General features: G+C 48.5%; 1 protein-coding gene across 4 annotated transcripts; it reads right to left on the bottom strand.

Moving 5' to 3' along the window:
- Positions 1-54: 54 nt before the first annotated feature.
- CERS2 (ceramide synthase 2) lies at positions 55-19,663 on the bottom strand. 4 transcript variants are annotated; one of them, XM_081968048.1, is made up of 11 exons: positions 19,550-19,663; positions 9,275-9,448; positions 6,695-6,812; positions 6,408-6,526; positions 5,452-5,509; positions 5,263-5,313; positions 3,801-3,893; positions 3,382-3,510; positions 2,371-2,477; positions 1,612-1,765; positions 55-221 (listed from the first exon to the last, which is right to left on the bottom strand). In XM_081968048.1, exons 2-11 carry the CDS (start codon positions 9,445-9,447, stop codon positions 66-68), a joined length of 1,158 nt encoding a protein of 385 aa, XP_081824174.1. In that variant the 5' UTR covers position 9,448; positions 19,550-19,663; the 3' UTR covers positions 55-65. The 4 variants fall into 4 exon arrangements, with proteins under 4 accessions (XP_081824174.1, XP_081824176.1, XP_081824177.1 ...); XM_081968050.1 differs by lacking the exon at positions 19,550-19,663 and adding an exon at positions 18,235-18,361; XM_081968051.1 differs by lacking the exon at positions 19,550-19,663 and adding an exon at positions 17,886-18,110.
- Between the last annotated feature and the right edge of the window lie 3,483 nt (positions 19,664-23,146).

Below are 23,146 nucleotides of genomic sequence, written 5' to 3'. Positions count from 1 at the left end.
AGAGAGAGAGAAAGACGGGCACTCGAGAGTGCAGGGAGGCAAAACACGGGAGAACCCGTGGGGAATTATTCTATTTTCCGGTGATTATTGTTCATAACAGGGTGCCCGTTGGTGAGAGGACCGTTCTTGGTTCCCGCGCTGGGCATGGCGCCCGCAGCAGCCTTTTCTTCCTCCTCGGAGTAATCCGTTTCGTCCCGATCACTTCGCTCGTCCTCCACTGTCTGCGGGGAAAGACGGAGAGTGAGACACCGGCGGGGCCTTTCTGGTGGTGGCCCCTTCTTCTGCGTTTCAACCACCTGCAAAACAGCCCGATTGACACCAGCCCAGGGCTTAAGGGACACCATGATTCTGCCGAATTGTTTGTCTGACGTTTGTAATTACGGCTCTTGGGTTTTCCATGCTTATCCGATCCGATTATTGGGGGGGGGGCATTTTATACAATTATGGATGGGGGGGGGGTTAATGCCATTTTAAAATGGATGTTGGAAATGGATAAAAAGACCAGCGTTCGTTCCTTGGGAAATGACATATTTCTGCCTCCAAATTCATCCTCTCCTGAGGCCAAAAATAACATTTATAGAATATAGAATAGCAGAGTTGGAAGGGACCCTGGAGGTCTTCTAGCCCAACCCCCTGCTTAGGCAGGAAACCCTACACCACTTCAGACAAATGACTATCCAACATCTTCTTAAAGACTTCCAGTGTTGGAGCATTCACAACCTCTGGAGGCAACTTCTGTTCCTTTGATTAATTGTTCTAACTGTCAGGAAGTTTCTCCTCAGTTCTAAGTTGCTTCTCTCCTTGATTAATTTAATTTAATTTTTTAATTTAATTAGCACTTCTAGACCGCTCCCTCTCCCAAAAGGGACTCGGGGCGGTGTACAGTCCATATCAAAAACATCATACATAATAACAATTAAAAATTATTAAATGGATAAATACATAAATAAGAGGAGGATAAAATAGACAGAACTGTAATTGCTAAATAAATAATTTAAAATATACAAAGTTTAAAACCCCAGTGTCTTATAAAATTAAGTCCCCTAAAAAACCAGTAGGAAATATATATGCCAGGAGGTAGACGTTAAGAATTATGCCAGACCAGCCAGTCGGAACAGGCTGGTCTGGCCAGTCGGAACAGGCTGGTCCGGATTAGTTTCCACCCATTGCTTCTTGTTCTACCCTCAGGTGCCTTGGAGAATAGCTTGACTCCCTCTTCTTTGTGGCAACCCCTGAGATATTGGAAGACTGCTATCATGTCTCCCCTGGTCCTTCTTTTCATTAAATTTTATTTTAAAAATTATACCTCGGTACTCTTTTACAAAAGAAGAGAAAGCTAACCAACAAACCTTGTTCTAAGAATGAAATATACAATGGGGGCCAACCGATTGCTTCGACGAGGACGAGAATTCAAGTTTCTAGTCCCCATGGTGGCAAAAGCAGACGTTATTTCGAGAGCGAGACTCCGATGGCTCTTAAGGCATGTACAATCCCCCTTTTTTCAGCACCAAAATAAAACCCCTTTGTGCGCATTTTGGCACCAGGCTTCCTTCCTTCCCCCTCTCCAATCTTTGCAGAGCGGGAAGTGAATTTAAGAACAGCCTCCCTTACCTTTCCAGTTATGAATTTCTGAGCCATGCGAATGATCAAGTAGGCCCAAAATATATGGAGGCACTGAAGGATAACCATCATGCTGTTGAAGAAGTAATAGCCGAAAAAGGGAGGGTACATCTCTAAGGGATAGATCATGGTGCAGTGGAGAATCCTAGGAGGAGAACCGGAGAAAGGATTAATATCTCAAAAGGTTCATCTTTTAAAGCGTCTTCCCTCTCTAATCTCGGCAAAGAGGACGCACAGAGGACTTTAAAGAGGAAAATTCTCCCAATTTCCGCAAAGGTAAGGGTCTCATAAGGGCCACCCCACACTTTCAAAGGGAGAATTAAAAATTTTAAAGTAGGATGAGGGTCACACGTGGCTTAAAACCCCAAACTGCTGTTTTCTTATTCGTGGATGAATGCAATTTGTAAACTGGGTGTAGCCCATGGTGTATTGCTTAGTGGGTTTTTTTTTTTAATAAGGCTTGGATTAAAATAAAATAAAAAGGGGGCACTGTGTTATTTATTGACTAGTCTCTCCTAACAGGTGAAATATTTCCAAACAGGATAAAATGAAGGAACACATTTACAGAAAAAAAAAACTCAATTGCAAAATGGATCGTATTTTGCCAAAAATGAAAATCTGGGCTAAAGATTCAATTGTCTACATCTCGTTTTCGTTCTCATTTGCCTTTCTCTTGCGGATTTCCTTTCTCTTTTTAATAAATCCAGGCCATTCTTGTTTTGTTTCCGAGGGTCCCGTGAAAAACCTCACCAGAAAGGAAGAATGATCAAGCGGGTGATAATGAAGACGACTGCAAAGACGATGAAAATGTTGTTGCAGGTATTCTTCCAGCCGGCGTAGTTAAACATCTTGGCAGACTGAAAAGCACCAGGAGAAAAGAGAACATTGGCACATCAATTTCTTTCATGCAAAAGAGAGTCAGCTGCAAATGAAATTCTATGCCTATATTAAACAAATAGATAGAAGGGGGCCGAAGGGGAAGGGAGGGAGAGAGGAAAAAGATGAGAGAAGGAATGAAGGAGATTTGAAGAAAAAGGAAGGAAGGAAGGAATTGAGGGAGCGAGGGAGGAGATGGAAGAAAAGGGAGGAAGGAAGAAAAAGATGAGAGAAGGAATGAAGGAGATTTGAAGAAAAAGGAAGGAAGGAAGGAAGGAAGGAAGGAAGGAATTGAGGGAGTGAGGGAGGAGATGGAAGAAAAGGGAGGAAGGAAGAAAAAGATGAGAGAAGGAATGAAGGAGATTTGAAGAAAAAGGAAGGAAGGAAGGAAGGAAGAAAGGAAGGAAGGAAGGAAGGAAGGAAGGAATTGAGGGAGCGAGGGAGGAGATGGAAGAAAAGGGAGGAAGGAAGAAAAAGATGAGAGAAGGAATGAAGGAGATTTGAAGAAAAAGGAAGGAAGGAATTGAGGAAGCGAGGGAGGAGATGGAAGAAAAGGGAGGAAGAAAAAGATGGGAGAAGGAATGAAGGAGGTTTGAGGAAGAAAGGAAGGAATTGAGGGAGGAGATGGGAAGAAGAGGGAGAAAAGAAAGGAGGAAGGGAGAAAAAGGTGAGAGAAGGAATGAAGGAGATTTAAAGAAAGAAGGAATTGAAGGAGGGAGGGGAGATATGGGAAAAGGGAGGAAAGAAGGAAGAAAAAGTTGAGAGAAGGAATAAAGATTTGAAGAGGAAGGGAAGAGAGGAGAGGAGAGGAGGAGAAGGAGGAGGTGATTTGATGCCAAGGGAACCAAGATGGGGGACCTCACATATCCTGGCTTAGCCTCTCACCTCCAGCAGGTAGTCGGAGGCGTCGTGCAGAGCCATGATGAGGGTCCCTGCCCGGATGTAATTGGTGAACCAGGAGAAGCTGATCAGGATGATGGTGGCGACATGATGGATCACCTGCTCCTTGAAATCCTGTCCAGCAACGGGAGGAAAGGCAGAGATGGAGGCCGGAGGGGAGACCCCCAACCCAACCCAGAGGGCTGGGAAGAAGAACGTTGGAGGTCCCTCCCTGTAGGAAGCCGCTCTACGAAGCCACTTCTGCTCAGGAGGCATCAGCCGGGCACAACCCGAACCCAGGACCCCAACCTGCATGGTTTCCCCCCCACGAATGAACCTTCTGCAGGGAAATCTCGCTCTTTCGACCCCTCAAATCCATTTTCCCACCCCACGAGATCCCCCACCCCCACCCCGGGCCAGCTCACCTTCCGTTTCACGTCGGAGGCGATGCTGAACAAGAGCGACAAGTAAAAGGACAGCTCAGTGAGGTAATACCAGTACTGGGAAGGAAGCAAGGTCTGTGGGAGAAAAGCCTGATTAAAACAGTGAGCCCAGCCAGAAAGTGTATTTACAAAGCCCCCCCCCCTCCCTGCCTTTAAAAAAAAAATCAAGCTGGGAACTGCATGCATACAGGAAGTCCTCAACATATGACCACAATAGACCCCAACATTGATGTCGCTAAGTGCAATATTTATTAAGTTGAGCTTTGCCCCACTTTACGACCTCTTTTGCCCGAGTTGTTAAGTGAATCGTTGCGGTTGTTGGCCGTTAAGTGAACCTGGCTTCCCCATTGACTTCGCTTGTCAGAAGGTCGCAAAAATGGATCCCGTGACCCCGGGGATACTGCAACAGTCGTAAGTACATGCCAGTTGCCAAACGTCTGAACTTTGATTGCTATGGGAAGCCGCAATGGTCGTTAAGTGTGAAAAATGGTCCTGTCACTTTTTTCAGCGCCGTTGCGACTTTGGACGGCCGCACAATGAACTGCTGTAAGTCAAGAACCACCAGTGTTTTAACCAAAAAAAAAAAAACCTCAAATATCTAATGCTACATGTAATGACAGCTGCCAGAATTGTTCATGTGCAAAATTGGAAAAATGGGCACATACCCTCTGAGGAAAGTGTGGTAAGGAAAGTGTGTGCCGAGATGGAGAGGTTGACAATGGAAATAAAAGTTAAGAGGAGAAACCGAATATTATTTGATTTGGAATACATGATGCAATTGGCTAGATAGCAGAAGTAAAGGCTAAGAAATTAAGGAAAGATGATTAATGAGCTAGAAAATAGAAATAAGTATAAATATAAGGATAGATGAAGAATATGTCATATTATAGTATGATAAAATGTGATGAAATGTAAAATATGCATTGTAAAATGTAAAAAATATTTAGAATAATAATTACACATTGTACACATATTAGTATATATTACATGCTGTGTGTGCGTGTATAAAACCTGCATGCATATCGGATGTATAGTGACACTGTTGTGAAGATGAAAACTGCAATATAAAATGAAGAAAACTGTTGGATAAAAAAAAATACTTTTTTTAAAAAAAAGAACTACCTGTATTTATTTTAATGGCTGAGGACGATCCCTCTTGCTTCTGCCAGAAATAAATCAGTTTTGCTCTTCTTTATAATGAATAAAGACAAGGGAGAAAAAAATAGCCCAGAATAATATGGGCATCATAATATTCTGGAGGAAAAGCCAGGCACAGTTTTTGGCTGCCAAATTCTCTAGATTTGACAAGGCACCAAATACCAGAAGAAGAATTTAGCTTTTGGCTTCTTTGCAATGTCGATGTCGCCCATCGGGGTTTGTGCATTTATTTTTAAAAATCCACGCGATGTTTTTGGAAGAAATTCTCGCCCCAAACCCTCCTTACCTGTACGGGGTAGCCGTCCCACACTTCTCTGAGGTCATAAAACCAAGGTTTCTGCAACAGAGCCACAAACACACACACACAAGAGAGAGAAAACCCATGAGACGGAAGGAACCAGGAAATTACCGCGAGAAATAAATTAAAGAAAGAGGTTTAAATCTTTCCGACAAGAAGAAGGTGCGATATACTCACATCGACTATAACTGCCATGCCGGCAATGAAAGCAACAAGGTAAAAGGTGAATCTCCAACTGATAAAAGGAAGGAAAAAGTGGGGTGGTTGGTTTGATGATGGTGGGTTTTTTTTCTCTGAGCAGATTTTTTTAAAAGACTGCCCCAGGGCATGTGCAGAGTGCCTGTCTCCGGACTTTAGGGGCCCCCAGTCTGCATCACACACCTATTGGGGAGGGGGGTCTTCCAGGGTTTGTTTGTTTTTTAACCTGTTCTAAACCGAATCAACAGCCCAGTTTCCATTTAGTGGCGGTCAAATTTATTTTATCAGAACTGTTAAACACAGTGTCTTAAAAGATACGCCAATCAGACAATACAACACAGGTACTCCTCAGTTTACGACCGTTCCAAATGACGACAGGATCTTCCAAAACGTATTTAGGTACCCAATTCCAAAGTTCCGATGGCTTCCCCTCCCCTCCCATCATGAGAACGTATTTGGGGGAGGGGGGAGCTCAGCAACTGGGCCTTTTGTCACCTCGGATGGATCACATTTCTGCCCCCCTCCCCCAAATGACATTTAATTCTGGTTTCTGGCAAAATCCAGCCAGCGCAAACAATCAATTCGCTTAACGGCCATGGGGTTGACTTAGCATCTGCCACTCAAAAAGTCATAAAATCAGCTCACCACGCACCTTGACCTGCTTTGCAACCGTCGTGACTTATGAGCATAATTGCCAGGCCCGGTCGTAAGCTGAGAACTACCTCATAGGGAATGCTGGGAGGGTTTGGCCCACAGGTTTATATTTGTATATTTTATGTGTTTTTATTGTACGCCGCCCCGAGTCCTTCTGGAGAGGGTGCGGCTAACAAATAAAATTTGATTTGATTTGATTGATTTGAGGTTGCAGCGGCAGACCCCAGCCGGAGGATTCCTTCCTGGGGAAGGGGCCGGGCATTCGGGGGCAAAGGGTCTACCTGGCTTCCCGGAATTTCTTGAGCAAACTGGGCCTATCCTGATTTCGCCTCCGCCTGAACCATCGTTCCACCTGCCGGGGGGAGTACCCACTTTTTTTGGACAGCGCCTCGATAGCCCCCTGCGAGGAGAAACAAGACTTAGAAACTCGGTTGGGTGGGAGGTTATGGAGGCCAATTCACACCCCGGAAGCTGCTTTTCTCCTCCTCCCCCCTGCCCCCCATTTCGGCTCCGTTTCTGCAGCTGTCGGGTCGAATTTGGGAGGGGGGGACACCTTGGCCAATGTTACCTGTTTGGGGGCTTTGCAGGAAGTGGAATAAAATTTCTCGAGCACTGGGTTGAGGGTGGCTTTTAATCGAGTTTTTTCTTTGACGTTTAAAAGCCCGGCCAGTGGAGTGGCGACGTAGCTGAAGGAGAAAAGGAAAAAAAGGGTGAACAAAAAATGGAAGGGAATGGAAGAAGGGAAGGAAATAAATGGATGAAGAAGGGACGGAAGTAAATGGATGAAGAAGGGAAGGGAGATAAAAGGAGGAGGAAGGGAAGGGAGTAAATGGATGAAGAAGGGAAGGGAAGGGAAAGGAGATAAAAGGAGGAGAAAAGGAAGGGAAGGAATATAAAAGGAGGAGGAAGGGAAGAGAAATGGAAAAGCAAGAAAGGAAAATGGAGAGGGAGAGAGGGAAGATAGAAGGCAAGAAGAAAGGAAGGCAGATAGGGAAGGAAGGAAGGAAGGAAGGAAGGAAGGAAGGAAGGAAGGAAGGAAGGAAGTCTAAAGACGATCCCAGCCTTGCCCGTCTACTCCCACTGATCACTTTGCCCAAAAGCTTGTTCCTTGTCCTCAGAGGGAGATTCAGGGAGGATACCAAAGCCACTGGCTGCCCCCTCCCAGAGCCTGCCATGCCCCTCCCTTCCTCGTCCTGGCTGGCATTGCCCAAATTCCTGTATCCCTCGACCAGGCAGGGCACAAAGCCGCCCTTATGGAGCCGCAGCTGGTCTGCCCCAATGCCAAACTTCCTCGCTTCTCGCCAGCCCCCCTGAGCTCTTGAGTCTGAGCAGAGTGGCAACTGCCCACTTTTAATAAACCCCCCCCCCCCGCACAGGGCAGAGCAGCCCCAGGTCTCCCACCGCCTGGCACAGGGCTGGTGCCTCAACCTCTGGGGAGGGGTGGGGGCAGGTCCCGCTTTTTGAGTCTAAATGCCCCGGATTATTTCTTGCAAAAGACCCTTTGCAAAAAAAGCTGCCTGTTTGGGCCCAGGAATGTGGTGGTGTCACCTTCCCCCTCTGCAACCCCCAAGGGCTTGGCTTTCCCCTCCCTGAAATAAATAATTAAAATACACAAATCCTGCCCCTTTAGGCTTCTTAAATTCCAACCGAACTCTCCCCCGGCTGAGTCTCTTCTGGGCTGTCTAATTCTTCCGCTGATTTAATCCTGATTCAATATTTATGTTTAAGCCGCAACCAAGAGATTTGGGTCCCTCCTCCTATTTTCCTCACAATAAGAAATCTGTAAGGTGGAAGAAGGGGGGGAGGGAAAGAGGGAGAGAGAGAGAGAGAGACGAGACAGAAAAAGAGAGACAGAGAGAGACAAAGAGGGAGAGAGATAGAGAAAGAGAGAGAGAGAGATACAGAGAGATTCACAGAGAGAGAAAGAGACAGAGAGAGAGAAAGAGAAACAGAAAGAGAGAAAGAGACAGAGAGACAGAGAAAGAGAGAAAGAGAGAAGGAAAGAGGAGAGAGAGACAGAGAAGGAGAGAGAGCGATCTGGAGGTTATGCGAAGGCTTGGATTTTTATTTATTCAAGTTAGCCAATCCCTAACATTGTGGAATGTTATCTTTCCAGAAAATTGGATCAGTCCTTCTGCAAACTGACAATGCCCCCTGCCAGGGGACATGGGGTTTAGGGATGGGATCTGTAGAAAAGCAAGGTGAAACGAAATTTAGGAGAAATGGCCTAGGTCCATGAGGAGGGAGTGACAAAAAGTTGCTTTTTCTAAGAAGTTTTAAAAGAGTCACTGATAAATTTCTTTTCTGCTTTGCAACCCTCCCTAGGCCCTATATTGAAACAGGGCAGGTGGTTGGACTAGAAGACCTCCAAGGTCCCTTCCAACTCTGCTATTGCATTGCATTGTAAATATGTATATTGAAAAGGAATTATAAATACCAACAACATAAAATGGAGCTTGCTCAGAAGCTGAAATACACCAAGTAGATGAGATGAAGAGTGGGAAGTAGAGGAGAGAGGTAAGGGAAGAAGAGAGGGATAGGAGAGAGGGCAAAGGGGAGAGAGGGGAAGGAGAGAGGAAGGGGAAGGAGAGAAGGGAAGGATGACAGAGGGAAGAAAGGAGGTAGGGAGGGGGGACGAGAGAGGGAGAAGAAAGTGATGGATAAGGTACAAATATGGTGTACGGAGAGCAGAAGAGACAATAATTGGTTTTTGGGAGTTGATGATAAGATGAATTGATATAAATATTTAATAATGCAATATGATGTTGGTTATGTAATAGTAAGTTTCAGTGTTTCTCAACTTTAACAACTTTAAAATGCCTGGACTTCAACTCCCAGAATTCCCCAGCATGTCCCAGAATTATTATTCATTCTCTCTCTCTCTCTCTTTTTCTTTCTTTTTTCTTTCTCTTTCTGTCTCATTATTTTTCTTTCTTTTCTCTCTCTCTCTCCTTTCTTTCTGTTTTCTTTCTTTTTTTCTGCCTTTTGGGCTTTCTTTCTTTCACCAGAGCAAGTCTTACCTTCCCACACTTCTGTTTATTGTAGGTAGGAAGGAAGGAAGGAAAGAAGGTAGGAAGGAAGGAAGGAAGGAAGGAAGGAAAGAAGGAAAATCTGCCGTTTTTCTCCTCTGTGCTCCAGAGATACTCACATTTCGAAGACGTGCCTGATGACGAGGAAGAGGAAGCCCAGGGGAATGGTGTAGAAGAGGTGAGCACCTTTGCTGAAGGCTTGGTCATCTTGGCCCTGGAAGTCATCCCAGGTCAGGTTGGCTGGCAACCAAAGCCGGTCCCACCAGAAATAGTTGTACAATGTTTGAAACATCCTGCAGAAGGGAGAGACGCCATGAGAGAAGTGAGGGAGGGAGGAAGAGAGAGAAGGGAGAGAAAGCAGAGAAAGGGAGGGAGGGAGAGGAAGGGAGAGAAAGGGAAGGAGCAGAAAGGAAGGGAGGGAATAAAAAAGGTGTAGAAAAGGGAGGGAGGGAAGAAGGAATGGAAGAAAGGAAGGAAGGGAGGGAATTAAAGGAAGGAGGGAAGGAGGAAATGGAGGGAAGGAGGTAGGCAGGCAGGCAGGCAGGGAAGAAGGAATGGAAGGAGGAAAGGAAGGAAGGAGGGAAGGGAGGGAGGGAATTAAAGAAAGGAGGGAAGGAGGAAATGGAGGAAAGGAGGCAGGCAGGGAGGGAAGAAGGAATGGAAGAAAGGAAGGAAGGACATGCAGGCAGGGAAGAAGGAGGGAAGGAAGCTTTTCAATCCCCACAGCCAATCCCCAGATGGGAGACCCCAAGATATCCCAAACCCCCGCACCCATTTCAGAATTACAGCCTGGACCACCCCCAGCTGCCTCCCTCGATTCACACCCGGTTGAAGACGGCCTCCCATTCTTTTTCCCATCCGATATATTTTACCTTTCATTTTAAAATTCAGATTCGCTTCTAAAAAGAGTGGGATCCAGGCCTGGGCCTCCCTTCCCCCCCTCCCCTGTTCCGGATACTACGTTTCTCCTGGGGGACTGATGAGTAAACCAGCTACATGTTGCCTCTCCTCACATGTTAACAAGTGTCCCATAGTTGAGCACACTTTTCAAATTGTATCAAAGCCAGAAAGAAATAAACACCAAGTTCCTCTCCTGTCACTCTAAGACAAAGGGAATCCAAACTTAACCCTCCGCAAACCTCCCACCATTTCCCCCTTTCAGGTCTTCCAAAACCACCCGCTTAATTTCATGAATCCTTCCCATCCGGCTCTTTAACACCCCCAATTCAAAAACTGCAAACATAAATTTTAAAAACCGATCGAGGGATGGATGGATGCCCGAACAGGAGACCACTAAAGATACTGGAGTGAGCCAGGGGTGGGTCCCTTCAACCAGCAGCAGCCAAATCCAGCTACCTAGGCATTGCTTCCTGGCAGGAGACCCCCCCGAGCCTACTTTGCCCCGGAAAGGAGACCACCAGGCGATGCAGAATCCGTCCCACGCGGCTGGGGTTAGATCCAGCTGCTTTTTCCCCGCACAATGGCTCCAGAGGGAAAGAGTTAGCAGTCCTTTTTTCCTGGCAGCTCCATGCAGACGGGATTGTTCAACCCAACCCTCCTTCCACATGGGGGGCAAAGGTTTGGGAGCTGCACTCTGCTCCAGCAGGGGGTGTGGGCGGATACGGGCGGAGAAGCCCTACCACCTGGCTCATCCTCCACCGCCACCCCTCCCCGGAGCAGAAGGCAGAACGCAGTTTTCGCCTCCTTCCCTACAAGGTCTTTGCCCATTGCAAATTTTGCACGGCAATCTCACATCTGAATAAATAGATTAAAAACCTAATTTGGGGCACCTTAGATGCAAAGTCCCACCTATTCCTTACTGTCAAAGGAAGGACCCTTTCAAGTCATTTGAAAGTCGGGGAAAACAAAATAAGATTATCCACCCAATTTGGAGCTCAGAGGATAGAAGGAAAGAAAGGCAAAATTGATGGGGACCTAGACCTAAATTGCAGGATTTGGGCACATCAAACATCACCACAACCTCCGTTCACCCACAGCAGCGTGGCCTGCATGAATAACACAATCCGTACAAAGTGTGATTGTGCCCACAACACAATCCTTCGATTCATTGGCTATTGTTGCAATGCCACTGGCCACGGCCAATGGGAGCGAGGCATTTGGTCTCAAACACACACACACACAACCAACACAAACATCTTAAAGGAACTCGTCTTCTTAAGCGTGAATCGTGGGGTTTACGAACCCCTAAGAAAACAAAGTGAAGTTGGCTTTTCAACCTTATTTCTTTATACGTTGGAGGTTTTTTTTTTTTCCATTTTATGCTGGCTGACTCCAGAGTGACTCACAGCTTACAGAAATGTTCCATTTAAAAAAAAACGAGAACCATCAAACCGAGGTTTAAAGCGAGGCCCGTCAGTGTTTTGGCATGAGAGACAAGTTCCTAGTCCTTGTGAGGACGGATAAGGAAAGGACCTCAGGCACCCAAAGATGGGGGAGGAAAAACAACCGCCCAACACGGTCAGACTCTTTTTAATTGTTCATTAAAAACAAATTGGCTATTGCTATTCAAATTGACCAACCTTCAATTTTGACAGCTCTCAATTTGCAGCTTTAACCCTGGTCCGCAAGATCACCATTGCCTGGCCCTCCAAGGTTGATTTTTATCCCCCAGCTGTCAACACCCCCAAAATTAACCATCGTGAGGATGGGAAAATAGTTTTCTTTACCCAACTCAAAATGGTCTTGATCTGAAGCCTTAGCTTAGCCAATTAGGCATGGCTCCGTGCCTTTGGGACTTCCTGCTACTGGAAAAACTTGCCAGCTGCTTCTTGGACACACACAAACCACGTTTGGCCCCACTTCACAAATCCCGGCTCTGGAGACCATCACCAAGAAACAAAGGAGTTTGCAAATAAAAAGAAAGGCGGCGGATATAAAAATTCACGGAGCGTTTCTATCCTTTGCAAAATCTTTAAAGCGCCCTGGGGGGGCAAACAATGCCTGGTTGTTAAGCAGCGTGTGCTGGAAACAAACTTACAATGCAACAATCCCAGTCTTCCACTATCCCGGGGGCTGGAAAAGAAAAAGGAATTTTCCTAGAAAAGAGATTTCTGGAGGAAGGTTAAAGAAAAAAATCCGCCCGGCTCTTCTTCCCAAACTCTGGGGCAGGCGAGGGGTGTTTGCCCCACTTCAGCGACCCAACCCAAAGCACAAGAGCCCTTCCAGGCTTTGAAGCAGCTCAAAAAGAACAAACAAGGAACAGGTCTCATCATCGTCATGTCGGTGGCCCATTCTCTCCCCCCCCTTCCTGGAAAAGGATGAAAGCCCCCCTTTTCCACCCGCCTTCTCTCAGGTGTGTGAAGATGACAAAAGCTGTCCTTTAAAACCACAAAAAGCAAGACCGGGAAGGACCCATGTTCCAAGCAAAGTTTTTGGGACTAAAACTTTTCTTTTTAATAAAGTTTCTTCTCTTAGCTCAAAGCAAAGTGCAGCACAGCGCCCCCTAGAGGAAGCAGACATCCTTTCCCACCAGATTCCCAAACTATCATCATCCTTCCTAATCCTTGGCAAATTGCAGGTCAGGTTTTTCTGGTTCCCTTGAGCAAAATCAAGTATTTGAGTCCCGCGTGGAAGAGATTCAGTGGCGAGGCAACTATGGTGGAGTAAAAACCGCGACTTCTCTAGGGGGAGTTGAGGGCAGAGCTCCATGCTGGGCCCCCTCCTTGCAGCCTAGTTAAAATGGGGCTAAATGCAAACTGGGAAGGAAACTAAATCTCCCCTTTTTTCTCTCTCTCTCTTTCTCTCACCTGGATCTGAGTTTTGCTCCACGCCTCAATCCAGCTGGGAAGCGCCGGGAAGCTCAGCACGCAGGGCAGCCTCGGCGCCAAACTTAATGCCGACTGTCCCAGCACCCGGCAGCTGTAAGCGTTAGGATCCTCACCCTACTCCCAAGCCAGCCTGGTTGATGCTCCACCCCAGGAGTCCAACTCTCTCCCAGCACCACAACAATCAGCTGCCTGATAAAATTGCACTCAAGGCAGAGGAGGGGAGAGGCTTCCCACCGCCAGTCACCCCCTCGGTGGCTTGAGCAATCACTGGGAGCGCCTGGTCGGCCCATCAACCGGCAACGTTTCCATAGAGTTGGGAGAGGTTCAACGGCCAGGAAAGGAAGGGATCCTTGGCATCTCAGCTCTGGAGTCCCTTCCCTCCCCCCCCTCCAGGTCCTTGGATGGCGAGGTTGCCTCTTTCTCTGGCCAAGATCTCTTTTTCCTTGCAGACGAAAACGCAGGGAGATGCTTTGGCCCCGTGCTTAAAGTGCTGGGTTAGAAACCCAGGGAGAAGGCCTTAGGCACCGAAGCCGGCTGGGTGACTTTGGGCCCGTTCACACTCTCGGGGCCCAACCCACCTCACAAGATGGTTGTTGTGGGGAAAAGAGGAGGAGGAGGAGGATTAATTATGTCAGCTGCCTGGAATTAAGTACAACAGTTGCAAAGTGAGATGAGTAAGTGTTATAAACTTCGCATCTGCCTATTCCAAGACCTTGGAAAAGACCCGATAGGTAGACAAACATGCCAAACCCAGAAGGGAGGAGGAGGAGGAGGAGAAAGGAGGAGGAGGAAGAGAAGGAGGGACCCTGTTCCACTAATTGTCCTCACTATCAGACAATTTCTACTCCATTCCAGGTAGAATCGTTCTTGTGAAAATTTTTGGCAGTGCGACTATTATTATGAGATAAACCCAGGAGCAAAACATAGCACACAGAGCCTTTAGACAATTAATAGTGGTTTATACACAAATATATACAGACATACACACGGTAGATAAATCCCTTACCACTCAGCTATGGACACAAGGAGAGAAATGATATACACGATGAGAGAAAGAGAGAGAGGGAGGGAGGGAGAGAGACTCCCTCTAATGGCCACCTCTATATAGACACCTCTTAAGAAGGGTAAATGACTTGTATGGACCCCACCAGAGTCTTAAATAGGTGATACATATATTGCTGAATGATCCTCATAGTATCAGCTTACAGTTTACAGTTTACAACCTTACATCAGCTGGCAGCTATTAAATCCTCACTACCTGAGATTTCTTTCATGAGCTTCCTTCCATGATTTCTTCTATCCCGGGTGCTTTTAAAACAACAACAAGACCCCCCCCAAAAACCAAATTCTTTTCTCCAGCCTGAGAGAAGCCCCACCTTATTCCAGAGAAGGAAGGAAGGAAGGAGAAGAAGATTGCGATGGGTCACCGATAACCAAGAGATCATTTTGTTTCCCTTTGGTCCAAGCTTGACCCCATCCAGTGAGCCGGAAGGACGGGGGATTCAGAACGGAGCCCCCTCCCCGAGAATCCCACATAGTGCAGCTGTGAGCTACGGAACTCCCTGCCACATGAAAAAGGAAGATCTGAAGAGGAGGAGAGCCAGTTAGAGCCAGTTTCCGAAAAATCGCCATGAGTTAAGACCCAGGGATGACACAGTTTAACGGAGCCAATTCAGACAACAGGTTTAACCTGTTGATCGCAGGTTTCCCCATTGGCACAAGATTGACGCAACCCCACGTGGCTCACCCTGGGTGATCAATGGCCCACTTTGGCAGCCTGGCTGCAGTGTGGCCGAGTGAGTTGGCCTCTTCCAAACCAGGCGAAGGTAGAGAAACGTGGGAATTGTAATCCAAGCCCTTCAGCTGACACCTGGTCGGAGCAAGGCCAGTTGTAAACAGCCAGGCTTTACAAGGAATGCAAAGACAATCCCACTCGCTGTTTTGCATCCTCCTCCTCGTAAAAAGCCTTTTTCCCAGAGAGAATCGGCCGTTTGCAAAACACCGAGAACTCACAAGACCCCCAGATTATTTTACAAGGATCCAGTTGTCGCATCCACACACACAAACCTCCCTCGGCTCAGGGAGGAGAAACCGTCTCAACGTAGAATCCCAGGGCTGGAAAGGGACCCCGGAGGTCATCTAGTCCAACTCCCTGCTCAAGGCAGGAGACCTGATATACCATCCCGGTCAAATGGCTGTCCGGTCTCAGAATTATTTTTCGGCCAATGCGATTGGACACACGAGGAATTTATCAGCTCTCAGCTTACACACTGTACACCGTACACACAAGCAACAAGGGATATAAACCACAATCATAATCATAAAACACAAATGGCAAATCGTAAGAGACAAACCTCACGAAAGACACTAAGTAAAGACAATCAACGAAAGCCATGAGATACAAACAACAACAGTTTCCGCCATAAGAAGCTAAGGAAAAAGGTAAGAGGGAAGGTTAGAAGGATAAAACACCTCCGCCAGGCGGTTTGACATCCCAGGGCATAAACGGTGTTGTGGGAATTAGTTGTTTAGCAGACGGATGGCATAGGGGAAAAACTGTTTTCGTGTCTGCTTATTTTGGCGTGCAATGCCCTACAGAGCAAGGGTCACCAACCTTGGCAACTTGAAGACTTGCGGACTTCAACTCCCAGCCAACAAAGTTGAATTCTTGGAGCCGAAGTCCATAAGTCTTAAAGTTGCCAAGGTTGGAGACCCCCTGCCCTACAGCGTCATCTTGAGGGAAGAAGTTGAAAAAGTTTATGTCCAGGACGCGAGGGGGGTCTGTCGATATTTTCTCAGCCTCCTTTCTGGATTCCTGAACTGGACAGGTCCCCCATGGAAGGCAGGCTGGTGGCATTTGGTTTTTTCTCCACTCCTAACTATCTGTTGGCCAAATCCTTTGGCCGCCTGATGAGAAGGAAGAAGGACTCACTGGAGAAGAGCCTCACGCTGGAGGGCAAAAGAAGAAGAAGGGGACGGCAGAGAAGGAGGGGGCTGGATGGAGTCACCGAAGCAGTCGGCGTGAGCTTAAATGGGCTCCAGAGGACGGTAGAGGACAGGAAGGCCAGGAGGAACTTTGTCTATGGGGTCACGATGGGTTAGACACAACTTCTCAACTAACAACAACAACAAAGATAGCTAGATGGATAGATAGATGAATGGATGATAGATAGATAGAAGATAGATAGATGACAGATGGATGGATGGATGGATGGATGGATGGATGATAGATAGAAGATAGATAGATGATGGATGGATGGATGGATAGATGAAATTAAATGATAAATGAAATTTCCTTTTCATGTATGTCGATTTGTGTACATTGAAAGTGACGCTGAAGTTATTTCCAAGTTTAATTCTTCTGTGGAAATGTATCAGCGGCAACGGATACAGTTCTACAAAGTTAAGCCGGGATTGTCTACAAAGTTATACAGTTCAGCAACATGCAAGGAGCTACCTTTGAATTTTTGCATTCGTGGTTCGCAACCAGGGCATCGCGATAAGAGCACTCCACTCTGCCCTGTTCCAACTATTTTTAGGTATTTGGGAACAGGACGCTAAAGGGTCTGAGATAAAGGCCTGGGTACATTTGTACTGTCTCCAGCATGTTGGAGGGTGCAAAGGTCTCAACCCATGCACCCCCCCCCCTCTAAAAACGGTGCAGGTTTTAATCACGAAAAAATAAGGTCATGAAGGAAAAGTCAAACCAAAGTTAAATCCAGGGGTTTGATTCCTAGAATTGCCACCGGTAAAAAAAAACAAAAAAAAACCTTGAAGGTCTGTTTCGGTGGCATGGATGTTTATGGTCCAATGAAATTAAAATTAAGGTGGCATGAAATTAAAACTAAGATGCCACCATGTTACTGGGATTCGAACGTGGGCATTTGGGCATACCAGGGGTTGTAACACAAATACATACATATATATATATGTATGTATGTATGTATGTATGTATGTATGTATGTATATGTATATATATATATGTATGTATGTGTGTGTATATATGTGTGTGTGTGTGTGTGTGTATTTGTGTTACATATATATATGTATTTGTGTTACATATATATATGTATTTGTATATATATAAAATTGAGGACCAGGAATAAGCTCAGGTTGTGCCCAGAAATACCTTCATGGCTCCTGGCCCGAGAAGCACATCGTAGAAGGGAAACAGCGGGTGAAGGATGAATGGGTTGGATGCATCAGGAATTATTGGAAAACCATCAGGATGAATTTAAAATCGAACCGAGAGAGCAATTAATAGCAGGAAAAGACAGAGAGAGAGAGAGACGGCTGTCGATTGACGGTTATCAAAAAAAAAGGGGGGGGCAAAATGGCAAGAAAAGCCACCCAGAGCGAAGACAGGCCTGGAAGGTACATCGTGTTACGGGTCACCAAGAGAAGTTTTAGAAAATTGGTATGCAAGAGGCGAGGCAGCCTTCGCCCCAGGACATTTGCTAAAGGGAACTTAATGGCCATAAATTCAATGGAGCCTCCACCTTCAGAGGCAGCCTAGCTTGGAAAACCAATGGCTCAAAGAGCAGAGCAAGCAAGGCCTCCCAGGCCTGTTTTATGGCTGGAATTGGTTGGGGGGGGGGGGCTGCCCAGATTCCCACAAAAAGAGATTACCCTGCGATTTGCCAAATCCCAGGCCAAAGCACCGCAAAGGACGGGCTGAGTTTCTCGTGGTTAAATCGCACCCTTTCAGTTTGGTGTCGCTTAAAGAGAGGGTTTTTTTTTCCTGGATGCAGGATTAGAAGATGTCACAGCCTTTCTCTCTCTCTCTCCCCCTCCCCGCCCTCCCCCCCACTTTGGAAAGTTTCTCTCTCCAACGCAAAGGCCCTTCCCTCCTTCCAACCTCCACAAAATTCCACAGCCATGAACCAGTTTCCCAGGACTTTTTTCTGGGGGGGGGGGGGGGGTCAAAGTTTACACAACTCACTCAGTCCCGGATCGCAGGCTGAGCTTCTTCCTGCAAAAGCTGCTTTGAAGGCAGGTGGGGTGGGGTGGTGGTGTTTGCAAATCCGGGGGGTGGGGCAGGGGGGGTTGTTCCTGCCCATGCAATGCTTTTGCCACGCTTGCTTCGACTTAAGACCCTGGTGAAGGATGGGAGCCCTGCCCTTCTTCCGGCCTCTCCTTCCGCCAACTGGCTGGCTGTTTGTTTTCCCACCCTCAGCGGGCCAGAGGGGTGGGCTTCCAAGGGCACTCACCGCCTGCCTTTCTCGCAAGGGGGGAAAGGAAGGGAGGGACGGCCAGAGAATTACCAGCAAAATAAGGACTTCCCCATCTACCTGCGGCCTTTGCCAAACCCCGGGCCTTTTGCCGAAAAAAACCGAGTGGGTGCCTGCAGGCCTCAAGGGGAAGCAGCAGGGCACTTCCTGGATCTGCGAGAGCCAGCCGTGTTTGGGGGGGGGGGAGGATCACACAGGAAGGGGAGTGCGGAAAAGGTGGTTTTTCTAACTGAGGAGGCGGGGAGGACGGACTCCATTTCTCTCCTCTTCTCCCCCCCCAGTGCATTTGAGGCCAGAGGCAGGGGGGGGGATTGAGTGGCCCCTGTGCAGGAGAGCTCAGAGTTCTCCTGGGGGGGGGGGAGCAGCAACAGGCCGGAGGTAACAACCAGCCATTGTGGGCAGGAGAACTGAAATGGGCAAAAGAGGATGGGGGGAGGGAGTGCCAGGCTGGAGGGCGAGTGGATAAACAAATGAGAGAGAGAGAGAGAGAGAGAGAGAGAGAGAGAAGAAGAAGAAGAAGAAGAAGAAGAAGAAGAAGAAGAAGAAGAAGAAGAAGAAGAAGAAGAAGAAGAAGAAGAAGAAAGACAGAGAGGAGAAAGAGAGAGAGAGGGGAAGGAAGGAAGGAGAGAAAGAAAAAGAAAGATGACAGATAAAGAGAGAGAGAAAGAGGAAGGAAGGAGATAAAAAAGAAAGATGATAGATAGATAGATAGATAGATAGATAGATAGATAGATAGATAGATGGATAGATAAGAGTCGGAGCCTTTTCCCTCTTTCCCTGAGCAAAGCAGCGGCTGCAAAGCCTTGGCTGGCAACCCCTTTGCTTATCGCCCCTCTCCGCACTTAATCGCCCCCTCCCCGGCCAAAAGCCTGGCCTGGCCCCCGCCTCGATCCAGCCCCTTCCCCGACCTGCGAGGCGAAAGGAGCCGGGCCCGAAGGCGGAAAAAAAAGGCTGCCACGAACTCCCGGCCAACTTCCTTCCTTTGGGCCCAGCGACGCGACCCCCCCTGCCCCCCCCCAGCGGCTCCGGTGCAAGGGGGACAGGAGGAATGAGAGCCCCCCCGGGATCCCCCGGGAGCCGGAGGGGGAGGGGGAGGGAAAGAGGCGCAGCCCCTCGCCCTCTTCCCCCCCCCCCGCCTTCCAAAAGGGAAAGTGACCGGCTGCCCCCCCCCGCAGCGCAAAATCACTTTCCCTCTTTTAACTTTCCTCCGCTGCCCAAGGGGAGGGGGGCTTCCAAGGAAGGGGGCAGAAAGGGGGGGTCAGCAATAGGGGGAGGAGGGAGGAAGAGCCCCCTCCCCCCTGGCCAACAAGGGCGGGAGGGGCCCGCGGGGAGGGGAGGGGGCTGCCCGGCGCGACCCCCGCAGGCGGCCCTTTACCTCGCAAGCGGCGGATCCGGGGAAGGTTCGGAAGCGGAAGGAGAAGGAGGAGGGGGGGCGGAGAGGGGGGGCGGAGCAGCGCCGCCCCCCCACGTGAAAATTAGTCACTGCGGTGGGGGAGGCCCGGAGGAGGCCCAGGCCCCGCCCCCTGCCCGCGGGTCCGCTGGAAAAGGGGCTCAGGCCGGCCTTGGGGAGGGGGCTGGGGAGGGCTCCACCTCCAGCGCCACCCCCGCCCCAAGTCGAAAGGTGGGCCTGGGGCAGGTCCCGAAAAGCGAAGGAAGGAAGGAAAAGAGGGGAGAGGAGGAAGGAAAGAAGGAAGGAAAAGAGGGGGAGGGTCGATGGCGCACTCGCTCCCTTCCTGCTTGGGCGCCCCAACTCCTTACCTGCAGGGCCGCATCATTGGGCGGCGGGGGGCGAAGGTCTTCTCCAGGCGCCCCACCACCACCAGCCCCCCCCCCCGGCCCGCCGCTTTGGCGAGAAGGAGCCGCCAACTTGCCCAGCCCCCTGGCCTCCGCTCCCTGAGCCTCCGGAAAGCCGGCGGGGAAGCCCCCCGGGAAGGCAGCCGAGGTAGCGGGGAAGCCCCCTCCCCACAAGGGCCGAGGGGCGCTCTGGCTGCCCGGGGTGGCGCTCACCTTGCCTCCGCCTTCCTCTTTGCTCTCTTCTTTTTTCTTTTGAAAGGGGGGGGCGGGCGAGGCAGAGGGGGGCTTTGGGGTCTTTTGAAAGGAAGGGCTGCCCCCCAGGATCAGCTGAGCGGCCCCACCCGGGGCACCAGAGCCATTTCTTCCACGGGCGCCCCCACCCCGCTTGGCTTCCCCGCCCAGCCCTCGCAACCCACCGCTGAGCGAGCGAAGGGAGCGCCGCTTGGCTGGGGAGGGGCGGAGGGAGCGGCTGCCCGAGTGGGTGGGGGGGGGAGACTCGCCAGGGAGGGGCTCGCAGCTGCCCCCCCCTGACTCATCCCTTCTGACCAGACTTCTCACCAAGGGGCCAGGAAGGAAGGGTGGGGGGAGAAGGGGGGGCTGGGGCTGGACCCAAGTGGGAGTGGGAAGCCCCTTCCTCTTTTATGTATTTGCTTTGGGGGGGCAGGGAAAAAAGAGAACGCTTGCAACTGGCGTAAGCAGCCAAAGTTTTAAAAACATATTTCGGTTTCCCCCTGCTAGAATCCCTGCAGGCCCCTGCAACCTTTCTCTCCTGTTTACTAAGGGCAGAGTAATGGTTTTTTTGAGCTTTGGGGTGGGGTGCGTGTATTTTTCCACTGAAAGACTAAAAAACCACGGCTTTTTCCCCAATGTTTCTGAAACTCTCTTGTGAGGAAAATAGCCCCCTTTCTGCAGACTCCAAGACCCCAAATACAATTATGAGAACTAACACAGACACACCGAGTCCTTGCTAAGGCCTCATTCATCCTGTTTAAAATGTGAACATTTTCCACAACTCCGCTGGAGTTTCTTGGAGGCTAATTATATTATCTTGAAAATAGTTAAAAGACAAATCAAGGTAAAAGCAAACTCCTTTGCCGGTTGTTGTTAGTTGCAAAGTCATGTCTGACCCATCGCGGCCCCATGGACAACATTCCTCCAGGCCTTCCTGTCCTCTACCATCCCCCAGAGTCTATTTAAGCTCACACTGACTGCTTCGGTCACTCCATCCAGCCACCTCCTTCTCTGCCGTTCCCTTCTTCTTCTTTTGCCCTCCGCCGTTCCCAGCATGAGGCTCTTCTCCAGGGAGTCCTTCTTCCTTCTCATCAGATGGCCAAAGTCTTTGAGTTTCCTCTTCAGGATCTGGCCTTCTAAAGAGCAGCCAGGGTTGATCTCCTCTAGGACTGACCGGTTGGATGGCCTTGCAGTCCAAGGGACTCAATGCAGGAGTCTTCTTCTCCAGCACCAGAGTCCAAAGGCCTCCATTCTTTGGCGCTCAGCCTTCCTTAGGGTCCAACCTTCACAGCCCTCCATTGCAAGTGGGAAAACCACAGCCTTGACTAGATGCCCTTGTGTTGGCAGGGTGATGTCTCTGCTTTTTAGTATGCTGTCTAGATTTGCCATAGCTTTTCTTCCCAGGAGCAAGCCTCTTGATTTCTTGGCTTTTAGTTTTAATTTTAATTTACACAATCATTTACCTTTGCCCATAAAGGCACTTTATAAATAAAATAAACCCACTTGTATTTTGGACACTATTTTGAAGGGGATTTTGTACTTCGGGCATTTTAAAAGTCCTGTTGTTTTGTAAATTGCTTCATAAAATAAAGCACAATAATTATCAAGATGCCGAGATAAGACAGATAAAGGCTGGGATCTGGGCATAATTTCATGGCTTGTTAAACTGGAAAAAGTCCTTCTTTTCCAGTCCCATCAGGATTTAGATCCCACAAAACCAACTTGGATTACAAACTGGTTTAATCCCAGCCCCAGTGACGCGTCTTCCTCTCTGCAGACTTATTTAGTCGCCTGCCTTAATTAAAAACTGATTACCACTGTGGTGGTGTTTGGAAACAGTCCACTCATGTTGGAGATAAGAGACACAGGGAGGCTGACCAATTAAACGTCGCACCCTGCGCTTCTCAAGGAAAGACCTTGACCCATCCTTAATCATCCTTTGGGGTAAATTCCCTCAAGGAAGATTGGGCACAGTTCTTGCAGCCTCGAAGAAAGCAAGCCGAGAGTCCGCGAAGGAAGAGGAAAAATTAATGATCCAATGGAAAAAGAAGCGCAGCTGTTTTGCTTCCTTATGAAGGTCCTCTGAGCATAATTTTCTATCCGGAGGGATTTGCAGCACAGAAATAGAAGGGTGAACAGGCTGAGGTGTGCAGGGTGTAGCTGCCTTCTCTTTCTGCAGGTCATCCCAATTGCCAGTCTCGTTTTTGCTGGTGGCAGGCAGGAATTCCACCATCCGTGTCCAGGAATTCCAGGCGGAAATGCCACCGGGCCAGCAGGGAGGCTAGCCAAGATTTTCCCTCCAAGTGAGCTGTCAATTTCATTGATTTTCCTGGAGGAGTTGACAAAAAAAGAGGATCAGGATATTCCTGCCAAGCTGGGCCCACAGGCAGGGCTGCTCTTCTTGCTTGGTTAGTCATCGAAGGAAGACTGCTCCTGGCCAGGAGGCTCTGCTTAGGGCTGAATTAGAACACAAACACACCCACCAGCTTTGGTCTCATTAAAAACACTTTTCAAAGAAAACCCTGACTTGATTCTCCACATCTAGGAAGATGGGGAAAGAAGCTGTTGATTCAGGGTCACTGATATAACACTTGGTGCTGATATACCAAGGAGCTGCTGATTCTGTTCTACAGAGGAATGATGGAGTCTCTCACCTGCACCTCCATAACTGTCTGGTTTGGCTCTGCAACCCAACAAGACAGAGACAGACTTCAGAGGAGAATCAGAACGGCAGAAAAAACAATGGCTACCAACCTGCCTTCCACCGAGGACCTGCACACTGCACGAGTCAAAAAGAGGGCCGTGAAAATATCTACAGACCCCTCGCATCCTGGACATAAATTGTTTCAACTTCTACCTTCAAAATGACGCTATAAGGCACTGCACACCAAGACAACTAGACACAAGCACAGTATATTCCCAAATGCCATCACTCTGCTAAACAACT

The sequence above is a fragment of the Natrix helvetica genome, assembly GCF_964273705.1.
Source record: "Natrix helvetica genome assembly, chromosome: 16".
Lineage (NCBI taxonomy): Eukaryota > Metazoa > Chordata > Lepidosauria > Squamata > Natricidae > Natrix > Natrix helvetica.
This window is presented reverse-complemented; position numbering and strand designations above follow the sequence as displayed.

Coding starts and splice junctions, on each gene's coding strand:
- CERS2 (XM_081968048.1), bottom strand. CDS start 9,447: ATGTTTCAAACATTGTACAACTATTTCTGGTGGGACCGGCTTTGGTTG. Junction 6,813..9,274: donor ATCAGGCACGTCTTCGAAAT/GTGAGTATCTCT, acceptor TTTCTCCTTCAG/CTACGTCGCCACTCCACTGG. Junction 2,478..3,381: donor CCTCCGACTACCTGCTGGAG/GTGAGAGGCTAA, acceptor GGTGCTTTTCAG/TCTGCCAAGATGTTTAACTA.